Below are 13,079 nucleotides of genomic sequence, written 5' to 3'. Positions count from 1 at the left end.
GGCGGGGAGGGGGCCAGCTCCTCGTCACGGCTCCAGGCGGCGGGGAGGGGGCCAGTCCCGCGTCACGGGCTCCGGTTGGCGGGGAGGGGGCCGGCCCCGTGTCACGGCTCCAGGCGGCGGGGAGGGGGCCAGCTCCTCGTCACGGCTCCAGGCGGCGGGGAGGGGGCCGGCCCCGTGTCACGGCTCCAGGCGGCGGGGAGGGGGCCAGCCCCGCGTCACGGCTCCAGGCGGCGGGGAGGGGGCCAGCTCCTCGTCACGGCTCCAGGCGGCGGGGAGGGGGCCGGCCCCGTGTCACGGCTCCAGGCGGTGGGGAGGGGGCCAGCCCCGCGTCACGGCCTCCAGGCGGCGGGGAGGGGGCCAGCTCCTCGTCACGGCTCCAGGCGGCGGGGAGGGGGCCGGCCCCGTGTCACGGCTCCAGGCGGCGGGGAGGGGCCAGCTCCTCGTCACGGGCTCCAGGCGGCGGGGAGGGGGCCGGCCCCGTGTCACGGCTCCAGGCGGCGGGGAGGGGGCCGGCCCCGCGTCACGGCTCCAGGCGGCGGAGAGGGGGCCAGCCCCGCGCCACGGCTCCAAGCAGCGGGGATGGGGCCAGTCCCGCGTCACGGGCTGCGGTTGGCGGGCGGGGACCAGCTCCACGTCACGGACCCCGAGCCGCGAAACCCAGAGAACGCGGCCGGCACCGGCGAGCGTGACGGCGCATCGAGCTGGCTATCAGACGTGGTGACATCGCCCGCCGGCGAGGAGAGACAGCATCGACGTCAGCTTCGACGTGGCTCGGTGGCGTGGACGCCGACGTCTGCAGCAGCATGGCGTCCCGCCACCACGGACCGACGACCGACGACACGAGTCCGTCAGTGATGCTCGCATCAGCCTTACCAGCGGCTACGAGATCGCCCCAATACAAGACACGGGCAGAACGCAGGCGCAGATGTGGGAGCTGTCGACCTTGGAGGTGCTGTGCGACAGGCGGCGCCGCGCACGCGCCCAGCGACTGGGCCATCGAGCGAGTGATTAGTCCAGCTACACCTCGGTGCCCGGACGACGGCTTGCAGGAGACTTGCCAGGACTTTTTTCTAAGTACGAATGTCTAAGAACAAAGGCAGAAGGGCAACGGCCGCTGAACCCTCACTAGTTTGTTCAGGTTCATAATGCGATGGCATGAAATGATGAACACATCAATCAGTACGTGCTTATTCCTATTCATCCATTGGTGACGATTCTCGCATGCTTGGCACCGGACAGATGTTTTCATTTTTGAGAAACGTAGGATTCACAGCCATTTACACACCACGGTAAACACTTAGCTGTTATGGGCGCAAAATGGCCCTAGAAGTCGACGTGCCCTAAAACCCCAATCATCATCATCATCATCATCATCATCCTATTTACCATTCGAGGCTTGAACAAAGACATCGCACCCTTGTTCTTGGCTTAAGCACTGCGGCCGGCTGGCTTTAGATCCACGTATGCTTTTGCATGATCAAGGGTTTACACGGTGGGAAGCAGGTCCAGCACTGACACCCACAGCAGGGGGCGGTGTCTGCGCTTACTGCGCTCGCATCAAAGGACTGTTCCCAAGAGCTGCCTCGGCTGCTTCGCTGGGCTTCAGGCAGACGCTCAGTCCGGAGTAGCGGGGAACAAGCTGGAGAAGCCAGGCTTGGTGCTGGCGCGTTAGTGGTCAGGTATGCCTCCGGCACTCGAGAGAGAAGCCGCGCTTCGCTGCGCACCCAAGAATGGCTGCAAGGCTGTACCGGTCTGGGCAGTGGTGTCCTGCATTAGATCGGTGACGCCCCGGAAACCCCTGTAGAAGCACACGGCTCAACTGTATCGAATGACTGATGTATTTCCCGCGGCTGGGGAGTAAACACACACACATACCATCGCGAGCACCACAGCGACGTGCGAGCACGTAACACAAATACGAATATGTCCAGCCGGCGGCGGCGCGGGAGACATGCCACCCCGCCCCACCGGACGCCCCACCGGGGCGACCTGTGCGTCGGCGGCGCGAGTGACGCCCTCGCCGCGTCCGACGCACACCCGCGGTGAGTGCGACCACCGCCCGGAGGGTATGGCTCGCTAAGAACGCGGCGCGTGCCCGCCTGCGTGGTCTGACGGCGCCGATCTCAGACCCCAACCTGCTGGCGAGAGCGGCGGCGCACAGCTGTGCGGTACACGATACGTACGAGCAATAAATATCTGTGGTAAGCGGTGGACACGCACAACTTGAGCCCAGGGCTATAATACAATAACGCGCATTTGGCTGAACTTCAGCGGGACGAGGAGAGGAGACCGAAGAGGCGATGGTACATGCAGAGAAAGACATCGGGACGAAAGCTCGCGAGCCTTTGATAGCGGTAAGCTACGTGATTACCGTGGCCCGCGGGGCACGAAAGTGAACAGGAGGTACCGCACAGCTCACGACACGTGAACTGTGTAGTGAGAAAAACATCACCGCGTCGGTGTATCGCGAGCACATCCCTTCATTCTTACAGGGAACACCGACTTCAATCCTGCACGAACATTTTGCCGAGGACGGCGTTGTTTCAGGGACTATAAAATACACGGAACATCGAATTCCAACTTTGGACTGAATTACTTGCAACGCAACACAATGTAGAAGTACACCTTTGTTACCGAAGCAAAACAAAATAAAGCCCAAAAGTTACAATGAAAGACAGCCACTGTGCGCGACTCACTCCAATCCCTGGTCAGCGTTCCCTCTCTACGTTGTTGTCCAACACCTAAACGCCAGCGAGCTTTCGTCCCAGCGGCACAGAAAATCGTGTTAGTGGTGCGTCCCGACCTGCATAGCGTTACCCTCGGCCTCGCCGCCCGCAGCGCGGTCGGCACCGCCGGACCCGCCCGGCGCGCCCCGTCTCGGCGCCTCATGGAATGGCCCGGCAAGCCCCCTGGCCTCCCGGGCTCGGCTTCGGGCCGCACGCACCTCCACGCCACACCACCTCACGGCCCTCACGCACTGATATACCCACACACCCGGAGAACAGCTGAACGGGGTAAAGCGTACGTTAGCGTTGCGTCGGGATTCGCGGCGGGCGGCGGCCGACCCTGGGCGCCACCGCCAGTGGGCGCGACCCGCGCGCGGCGGCGGACGGCCGCCGAGCGCCCTCCTGCGTCCAGCGAGCTCCACGGCCCGGCGCAGTCCAGCAAACGGCTCTCGCCGCAGGTCGCAGCGAGTTGTGCGCACCGGCCGCCGGCGGCGCCACCGTCGGCGCGGGGGGGACCGGGGCGCGGCCGCGCCGCCGGCCTACTAGCGGCCGCCCGACTTGGACTTGGCAATCAGCCACTGCAGCGTGATGTCGATGTTGTCCTTCTCCTTGCAGGAGATGGAGTAGCAGCAGATCTCGCGGTCCTGGATGGCGGAGAGGTTCCTGAAGGAGTGGGATACGCGTCAGCGCTGCGATCGCATGCAGCGCTCGATGCCGGGCGGCGTTGTAGAGCACGCTCACTGGTCACGCGGGACTTCGCACCCATTTCCGCACGGCCACACGAACAAAGGTGTGCATGCTCTGGCAACGCATACTGGTAAACATGGAATTACGAGCACACGATAAACAGCCAGGAATTTACATGTTGTCAGTTCTCAGCCAGGAGTTCAGGTTCAACACTTTTTCAGCCAACGGAAAGTCCCATCAATGAACTTAGGAGTTTGCTGCCGGGCCGTATAGCGAATATCACCGACTAAATATATTAAAAATATGTAATCCGCCCCGATGACTCGTTGGCTAGTGCGCCTGCTTCCCAACCCATCCACCCGTGGTGGGAAGGGTATGAGTCGTTTTAGGCGCTCGCTATTTGCCCTTGACAGATATGGCCTGCGGCCAGTGGCAACGATCGCGCTTAAGGTCATGTGAGGTCAGGGGAAAGGACAGACTATCCAGAGCACAATCCGCAATCAGCGCCAAGTATTATGGCACGTGAAAATTTCGCCACCAAATTCTGTCATTGACCTGGGAGTGCGCGATCTAATCGCTGGGGTAAGGGCTTACACCGCAAGCACTGCTTAGCATGAGCTCTGATGACAAATCTATCCATTTAAGAGGTTCAGATAACATCCTTATAAAAACATGGGCACATGGGGATCCAATCATTTTAACTCCAAGTCATAATTGTAACACGAACAAGCACTCAACGCCACAACCTAAATCACTAACGCTTGCCTCCAAAGCAGGTCAAACTGTGTGGATGTGGTCATGTAATCTAACCACACACAGCACATTTTACCGCTTGGAGCTCTAAGCCCATTATTCGTGAAAACATTTTAGCTTTATTATGGGAATGGTTCAGTGAGACACATCGGCCAACACCACCCCCCCCCCCCCCTAAAAACGCACGCATGCCATCCTACACAGCCCGGGCGACGCGGGGTCAACTTCAGACCTACTAATGATCGGCCCCGAGATCCGCGTATCCCAGCTCCCCTCCGACCCCGAGGCTCACATGCGCTCGATGAGACCCTTCTCGTCCAGCGCGTTGGGCAGGTCTCGCTTGTTGCCCAGTACCAGCACCGGGATGCCGACCAGCTGCGGCTTGTCCAGCAGGTTGTGCAGTTCGTTCCGCGACGCCTCCAGCTTCTCGTGGTCCGCCGCGTCCACCATGTACCTGCGCGAACACGGCGGGACGGTCAGCGAGGTCCACGCGCCTCGCGTTCAACTGTGCCCCGCCCTCAGGAGGTAGCTAAGGTCCAACAGTTCACCATGAACATGACCATTCACTAGTGGGTCGTGCTTTGAGCAAATACACAAAACGACTCACTGATCTTAGGTTTTTTACATTCTTAAAGAGTAGATCGCAATGAGCGCTGCATTTGAGAGGTCACGTTATCCCTAATAAGGGCCGAAGCACAACCAGGCAGGGTAATCGAAACCTTTCACGAGGCACTGCTGCTGACCACAGCAATGCTTCACAGTGAGGACTGATCACTCGCTCCTGGAACACGACACCACACATGCAAGCCGTCGATCTACCCGACCACTGACAAACACACCTGCCACCTATCGACCCGCCAACACGACCCAGACACGCCCCATTCCCGAGCGTCCGACCACCGCTGCCCGGGCCACCAGCTGACCGGAGCTGCACCGGGCACGGCCGGGGCTGTCTCTCCGAGCGCGGCCGGAGCTGTCTCCGAGTACGGTCAGAGATGTCTCCGGGCACGGCCGGAGCTGTATTCGAGCACGGCCGGAGCTGTCGCTCCGAACATGGCCGGAGCTGTCTCTCCGAGCGCGGCCGGAACTGTCTCTCCGAGCGCGGCCCGAGCTGTCTCTCCGAACATGGCCGGAGCTGTCTCCGAGCACGGCCGGAGCTGTCTCCGAGCACGACCGGAGCCGTCTCTGAGCATGACCGGAGCTGTCTCCGAACGATGGCGGAGCTGCCTCCGAGCACAGCCGGAGCTGTCTCTCCGAGCGCGGCCGGAGCTGTCCTCTCCGAGCGCGGCAGGAGCTGTCTCCGGGCATGGCCGGAGCTGTCTCTCCGAACATGCATGGCCGGAGCTGTCTCTGAGCACAGCCGGAGCCTGTCTCCGAGCACGGCCGGAGCTGTCTCTGGGAACGGCCGAAGCTATCTCCAGGCGAAGCGGAAGCTGTCTCCGGCAAGGTCGGCCGGGCGCCGGAGCAACTCACACGATAGCGTTGACGCCGCGGCAGTAGCGCTCCCACATAGAGCGGAAGCGGGGCTGGCCGCCGATGTCCCACAGCTTGATGGTGACGTTGCCCTTGGACACCTTGCGCATGTTGAAGCCCACTGTCGGGATCATGTCCTCGCTGAACTGGCCAGACTGCGGGCGGGAAGGTGGCGGCATGGTGAGATGGGACAAATGACTTTCATTGTTCCATCAATGGCAGGTTACAGCATCTGCTCTCATAGGCAGCTGAACACTTGAGAACTGAGTCATTTCAGACATTTCAAGCTGAAAAGAACTGCTATGTAAAGTGCCTGTCAATGAAATCTGAGAGATGAAAAGTGAGGTGAACTGCTGACAAGTGTTGAAGCTGGCTGGCATAATCTACTGGCACAATGTGAAAATTAAGGTGATTTGCTGTTAAGTGGGTAAAAAGTAGGAAAACAGACAGATCTCCCCAGCAATACATATTTGTTTCTTTAGATGTGTTTCATCCTTAAAACACAATGACTGTGTCATGTGGTGTCAAAGAAATTGTAAACTGATAAGGTAATGCACAAAAAAATATGGATGAGGGATGTCAGATTAGGGGTATAGCCACATATAGCTGTGCACATGGCTTCTTGTGCATTCTAACATCACACCCAATACTCAGCAAGATCACCGAGGAGGCTATTCAGCCATCAGGATAATCCATTTTGAATTTTAACTCATCCTGCTAGATGGCTGATATTGGGGATTGCTCTGACATCGATAACACTTTTTGCACAGTAGATCACAAAATCTTTAAGTCTTATTTAGGCCCACAATAGTGTGTGTATAGATACATATATATATATATATATATATATATATATATATATATATTATGTATATATGTACATCATGTACCAAGTGGCTACAAACCCTGCATAAAGCCACATAGTATGGCTTTGCTGACATTTAATATCAACCTGTGCTGAACAACAGCTTTTGCTCTATTTTCTAACTGATCTTTACTCAGATGTTCCCATGTGTACACCCAAGCACCTAACTAAAGTTTTTTTGTGGAATTATATGCCATTTTGAGTTCTGAATGATGCAAGGTAGCTCACCATACTTCAAGCCTGCAACATTGCTTGGTGCAAACTTTTAGGGCAATCCTGACTTTCAAGGTACTAAGTGCCAACACAAGATCACTTGGAAGATTTGTGGGATGCACTAGCTCAAAAGGTAACTTGTGTGACCACATACCTGCTTCCAGGCCATTTTCACCAGCTTACTTGATACTGCATGATTTTGAAATGAAGCACAAACAGTCACCCCAATATTGTTGCATATTTCACCACTTCCAATACTTAATTTGACACTCCATGACATTTTTATTCAGAAAAATGATGAGAAGAAATAAAAATAACAACTACACTCTTTCAACATTTTTCTATGCACTGATCAGTGGTAAACTACCCTTAAATGGAACATCCCAGTAACCATTGCTATCAAGTTGAGCAACAGCCCAGAGTGATGAGCTGTCCACATCCACTCCAGAAAGAAATATAAAAAGCATCCAAATGCAAGCACCTCACATTCTCACCTCCTATAATGCCCATGCCAAAGCCAGAACTTTACAATATGATTACAGCCCAAACAGAACACTGATGACAACCAAATGTTAATGAAAGGATAAGGGGAGTGCACTGCAAACTCACAGTCTCTTACCAAGCACTATGTTTGAGAATGCCATTCCTTCAAGATCCTACTTAAGTCTGAGGACATTTCTTGTTTGTTTATAAGCCAACATCAGAAATATATAATTAAGTGACACCAACTTAGCACATATTAAAGCTGAAAGAATACATGTCACTCACAATACATGCATATTCCACTAAAATACCTGCATCTGAACCTTACCTACCCATTACAAACATGTATACTCACAGCAATAACATTGACAAAGGTGGTCTTTCCAGAATATTGCAGTCCCACCAATGTGAGCTCCATTTCTTCTTTCCAGAACAGGCTCTTTATCCACTCCAGGAACCTATTCACAAGGGCCATCATCTTGACAGATCAGCTCGACAAGACAAGTGCAAGCGCAAAGCAGGACAGTGGCCACCAGAATGATCGGCCTCGGTCGATCAACAGCACAGGGGCTGCTCTGCTCGCTGTGTCTTCACTGGAAGCAGATGCCTTGCTGACGCGGCACGCGAGACACAGCACCGTCCGTGCGCAGCGTCCCCACAAGATGACCCGAATGCCACAATTTCAGATACACTGTCACAAGCTATGAGTCATCAGTTCCCGAGAGTCAACGCCCCGAGGTCAACAGTCCTGCCCTGTTTGTTTGCCCTGTCGCTGCGCTCCTCGGCCTAAATATTGGCAGCGTTATCGATAATGAAGACACTATTGGCGCGGGTTTGACAATACTGACGTATACGCTAAGAAAATTGATGACTAATTACAGAATACCCACATCCAGCATTCAAGCACGACGGGATCCATGCAATGAATACAAAATAACGTGATACGTTACAGGTAGGAAATTCTCTTGTGCTATGGCACCTGATTTTATATCGTGAGCTGGTATACATGACAAGCGAGTCAAAAACAAATGTTCGCGAGGAAAATGTTCGTAGTGCGTACTTAGGGGCCATGTGTGCACATGAGTGTAATAACAATGTGCAGTGACACGTATTTTTAGTTGTGGGGGACAGCAAGGGGTTAGCCATTGATGGCGTAGGTTAGAACCGTACTCCAGAGCTTCTCATCTTAGTCCTCCAAACTTCTGCATGCCTGACAGCTTCCAAGTGCGAAGTTCCCAAGGTGAATGGGGGGGATGAAGCACGACAAATTATGCAACGTGCACAGAACAATTTGTTTACAAACGGGTTTCTCCCGTTTCCAGTTGGGGTGGGGGGGGGGGGGGGGGGAGGGCCTGAAGCCCTCTCCCATCTGAAAAGGGAAATACACTCGTGATGGTTACAGTTTCTTGCTTCATCTATCATCTTAACTTTTGAGATTTTTAGTTGGGGGCGAGGTATCGGTGGAGTGTTTTAGTTTTGATCAACGCATTGTCGTTTACGACGAACAGGAGCGGCGATATTCCGTAAGGGACGTCGAGAGAACGTCCCCCACAACCTCAGAAGCCCAAATCATCGAACACATGTATGTACATGCGTTCTGGTGAAGTGAGTCAAAACATGGGATCTCACACAACGTGAAACGTACTTGACATGTTGAATTACAACGCCATTGAAGTAGCAAACCGTACCAGTGACGGATCCTGAGTTTCGCCAAGTGATGGGACGAGCCTCACTGTGATGCCCCCGAAACTTGGTGACTGCCCCCCCCCCCCCCCACAAAAAGGTCCTCGGATTTCTGCCACTTTATTTTCAGATCCTTATTTTTCGACGGAAAATTGTCTCGGTAGGTATGTACCTTGTGCACGTTGATTTCCAGAGATCGATGGATCTTACCATTCTTAGCTAAAAGAGTGAGAAAAGATATGACCAAACTATATGGCGAAAACGGCGGCTTAGAAATATATCTCTTCAGTGGTATACCATCGAAGTCAGGCACGACAATATGACACGAATGACAAGCCGTCGTTGACTTACGTGCGAGGAAACCAGCAGAAAGCCGCATTTTGTAGGTCGATGATCTTACAAGGAATGGTTTAAAGCAAAAGCCGTATCTCGTACCTTCATTCTTAATCGAATAGCTGAAGCAACACCGCGCAACGCAAAGGTGCAATTTTTATGGTTGTAGCGGAAAGCGGCGAAGTCAGTAGACTTTTATCGCAATATAATATCGGCAGTAAAACATTTGGCCAGCTTTCTGAAATCATGTATCAGTTCTGCGTCGTTAACATAAAAGCAAGTATATCTTTTGTTACATGTTTTGACGTTCATGAAGGGCTGAGGAAATTGTTATAATTCGATCAAAGGAGTGTGCCTCCATAATGCGCAGATTCAACATTCGAGGGGTATCAGATATACTGCGCCGCCGGAACGTACCATTATGCTGCATTCGTAAGAGAAGTTCATCGGAATACGCGACTGCTGTTATCTGCGGCGCAGCCTACAAAGGCAAATTGCCAAGTCGTATATCTTGATTTGTGTTTGTTTAGTCACGCCGGTACCCAGGAAGGTCACCGCCGTCCGTCAGTTATGCTAATCTCCTTTCATGTTCGTGACGCATGTGCTCCAGAGGCTCCCCGTCGCATTGTCAAACGTCGTGAGAGTGTCATGTTACGCCAATGTAGGGTATGAAACGAAGTTTGCAGCCTTCGAGATCTCATTTGAATTGATCCTCCACATTGGTACATGCTGGCAGAACATAATGGTCCAACCATGCATCAAGAAGCTCGGTAATGCAGAGTCAACGGCCATCCTTTATCAAGCATGTATAAAGGAAAATGTTCTGTGCAGATACACTGATATATATATATATATATATATATATATATATAATATATATATATATATATATATATATATATGTGTGTGTGTGTGTGTGTGTGTGTGTAAGTGTGTGTGTGTGTGTAGTGTGTGTGTGTGGTTGTGTGTGTGTGTGTGTGTGTGTGTGTGTGTGTGTGTGTGTGTGTGTGTGTGTGTGTGTGTGTGTGTGTGTGTGTGTGTGTGTGTGTGGTGTGTGTGTGTGTGTGTGTGTGTGTGTGTGTGTGTGTGTGTGTGTATGTGTGTGTTGTAGCAGTGAGTAACACACAGTAAACATTAGCAATTAGCATAATATCAGCGTCGTCCGGTCATATGATACCACTGCTGGCGAAAATATTAGGGGCAATTATCATTTGTACGTCTATCAGCCTCTGGCCTTAAATGCTTTGCAAATTCACGGGGCACCATGTAGCTCCGGAAAATAAACGTAACTGGGCCTCCTTCGATAATTTCAATCCGAGCATAACCTTGCTGAGGATACATACAATATCCTTGAGAGACTAGAATAGTTCACCACTTGGATGGATACATGGATGCTTATATCGAATGGGTAACGGGCTGGGTTGGATGCATATTTAGGCAAATACGGGTATGGGCACATGTGTGAGTGATATGCACTCGGAGTGTGGGGTTATACTTGAGAAAACTTGCACCATGATGCTGCTTGCGCTTCTTTTAGTCATAACATTCACACCAGGTTATCAATTATCAACGCAAAAGAGTACGTTTAGGGATATGCTTTACTGAAGCTGTTCAGTCCAGCGGGTTGACAACGGATAGGTGCAACTGATCGGGAACTGGCAGTGGGTAGGTATGAGCACGGCCCCACGGGAAGCTGGAGCACGGCCCCACGGGAAGCTGGTGCGCGGAGCAAAGGAAGTCTTACCTGTGAAGTCCTTTACTTAAAACTCCGTCGCCGGGAATTTGGCTGCTGAAACAGGGTCGATGTGTCCATCACAACGTCACATATTGCACTGCGTTTTGTACGCGCTGGAAAAAGCTCCGCGCCTGCGTGAGCACCTTGCATGTGTGAGCGTGCCTGCCCGTGGCCGTTGATGCCTTTGTCCGGCGGCGCCGGCGCGACCAGGGACCGTCCGCACACCGCATGCTGCGGCTCGGGCTGTTCCAGTCCACATGGCTAAAGGCTCACCGGCCTCGACATGCGGAAAGGGTTCGAGAAGAGAGCCCTGGGCCTTTTTAAGAGGGCTTCTTTCCGTGAAACGCTGTAAGAATGATGATGAATTTTGGAAAGGAGAGGGCGGCAATTGTCTCTTCCTTTCGCAGTGTCATGCGGTGGAGCATGCGGCCCAAGCTTGATCCAAAGTAAAGTTTACCTGCTTCCATATACCAGTCATCATGGACGCGTTGTCAATGCTATCATAAATGCACCCCAGATGCATTTATGGCAAAAGGTGCAGAATTGGAACCAGCATTTCGGCAAGGTGAAAAACGTTGCAGCGTTGCACTTTCCGGTGCGTTGCTACCGGATGGGGCTCAGGAGGGTTTGTTCCCCCTCCCCCCTCCAATTTTATTATATTCTCGACGTTAAGTAACAAACATTATACCCTGGAAAATGGCGAATAGTTTTATCTTTTTCATGCATACTGGACACGCCCAAGTTCCTGGTGACACTAAACCTTAGGACGGTTATCAGTGTTGCCGGGGTCCATATGGTCATCTCGCTGGGCCCCAGCATAGGTCCCAAATGGTCGCACCATAATGTCCATGGCTCCGCCCCTCGAGCCGGCTCTGGCAAGACACAGTGTACTGGAACGAGATCTACTTTCGAGTGACTCGATCAGTACCGAGGGAGTTCTCCTAGGATTAGCGGGCTCAGAGATAGTTTGAGGGCTTTCTCTCCATGCACCGCCGCAAGCCTAGCGGTAAATTTTCCGAATGTTGGGGCTCACGCCGAAGCCCCAAAGCCCCTCTCTCATACCGACCTTCCAGTCTGGGCTGGGTAAGCCTGGGAGGGAAAACGACAGTCTCGGTAGTTCTCCGTTTTTTGCCGTTGTTTTTTGTCGGTTCTATGAAGCGGTGGTGGCAGTCAGCGACACCCATGCTCGATCGCGTCATGAACCTGACTTCAGTGTCGAATGCTAATGTATCTAGGATGACATTTCGGTCTGGAGAGCCCAACGCTGCAAGGCAGGGGACGTGCGGATCTCAGCTGAGCTGGATGTTGCCAGGCAGAGGGAAGTCAAATAATTCACCTTGTGTTGAGTAATGTAACGGCACGTGTTTGTGCAGTGCTCTGTCACAGCTGATAAATCGAGCTGTCATCGTGCGCCCGAAAACAATCGGGTAACTCACACTAACACACAAATATACCCCAACGTGAGTGCCTTCATCGCTGCTTGTGTACATTGTACGGTAAGGCAGTCAGTCATGTCTACCGCATCACGCATGTTAACGAGGACATGGCGATGGTATCCGACTGACAAACAGGTGGGGCAGCGTATCGTGAGAGTCCCAAACAACAGCGAGGTACTTCTCGTCGCGGTGCCGGGGCGGCAGGGCACCCCACCCCGCGCTTCCGCTAGCCCTCCGCGACGAGCGCGTATCGCACGCGTGACACACACGCCGAGATTGCCGCCGTACGTCACGTGCTCGGCGTCGCCACGTCTCGAGACGCCTGCTGTGTGGGGGCGGAGTTCGCCCGGGGCGCCGTCACCGCCACCTACCGGCGCGCCGCAGAACCCGCCGCGGTGCGGGCACGCGCCTCCAGTGACCGCAGAGTCAGCGAGGTGGGAGCGCTGAGCGATACTGACGTGCGCCGCGGACGCGCGGACGAGTGGTGTGAGATGACCGAGTGCGGCGAGGGCAGCTCTGGCGACGGTGGTGGCGCGACCCAGGCCGCGATGCCGGCCGCCGAGACGCCGAGACGCGAAGTGGGGGTGCAAGTGGCGGACGCGGCGACGGCGGCGGCCGAGAAGCGCGAGTCGCCGGCCGGCGTCGCGGCGGGTGAGCCCCGTGACGCGACGGACGCGCAGCGGGCCCACGAG

The 13,079-nt window shown here is 54.0% G+C and overlaps 2 protein-coding genes across 2 annotated transcripts in view; one reads left to right on the top strand and one right to left on the bottom strand.

Moving 5' to 3' along the window:
* The window catches only part of LOC119090058 (glycoprotein-N-acetylgalactosamine 3-beta-galactosyltransferase 1), a 56,835-nt gene extending 55,207 nt beyond the window's left edge, over positions 1 to 1,628 (top strand). The window contains exon 11 of the mRNA XM_037212852.1: positions 1,607 to 1,628. Within this exon, the coding sequence (XP_037068747.1) occupies positions 1,607 to 1,628 (22 nt within the window). The remainder of the gene's footprint in view (positions 1 to 1,606) is intronic.
* A 191-nt stretch (positions 1,629 to 1,819) lies between these two features.
* Positions 1,820 to 7,973, bottom strand: LOC119090390 (ADP-ribosylation factor-like protein 8B-A). The gene is made up of 4 exons (XM_037213186.1): positions 7,556 to 7,973; positions 5,640 to 5,794; positions 4,459 to 4,620; positions 1,820 to 3,389 (listed from the first exon to the last, which is right to left on the bottom strand). The coding sequence occupies exons 1-4, from the start codon at positions 7,676 to 7,678 to the stop codon at positions 3,269 to 3,271; spliced, it is 561 nt and encodes a 186-aa protein (XP_037069081.1). The 5' UTR covers positions 7,679 to 7,973; the 3' UTR covers positions 1,820 to 3,268.
* Between the last annotated feature and the right edge of the window lie 5,106 nt (positions 7,974 to 13,079).

The sequence above is a fragment of the Pollicipes pollicipes genome, unplaced genomic scaffold (assembly GCF_011947565.3).
Source record: "Pollicipes pollicipes isolate AB1234 unplaced genomic scaffold, Ppol_2.1 Scaffold_3087;HRSCAF=3621_pilon_pilon_pilon, whole genome shotgun sequence".
Lineage (NCBI taxonomy): Eukaryota > Metazoa > Arthropoda > Thecostraca > Pollicipedomorpha > Pollicipedidae > Pollicipes > Pollicipes pollicipes.
Note: the sequence above shows the minus strand (reverse complement) of the source record. Positions and strands in the feature narration are given on the sequence as shown.

Excerpts from the sequence above, each read along its gene's own strand:
- LOC119090390 (XM_037213186.1), bottom strand. The coding sequence starts at position 7,678 with ATGATGGCCCTTGTGAATAGGTTCCTGGAGTGGATAAAGAGCCTGTTC. Across the intron at positions 5,795-7,555 it reads CCTTTGTCAATGTTATTGCT|TCTGGCCAGTTCAGCGAGGA; the intron begins GTGAGTATACAT and ends TCCCGCCCGCAG. Across the intron at positions 3,390-4,458 it reads AAGGGTCTCATCGAGCGCAT|GAACCTCTCCGCCATCCAGG; the intron begins GTGAGCCTCGGG and ends CCACTCCTTCAG.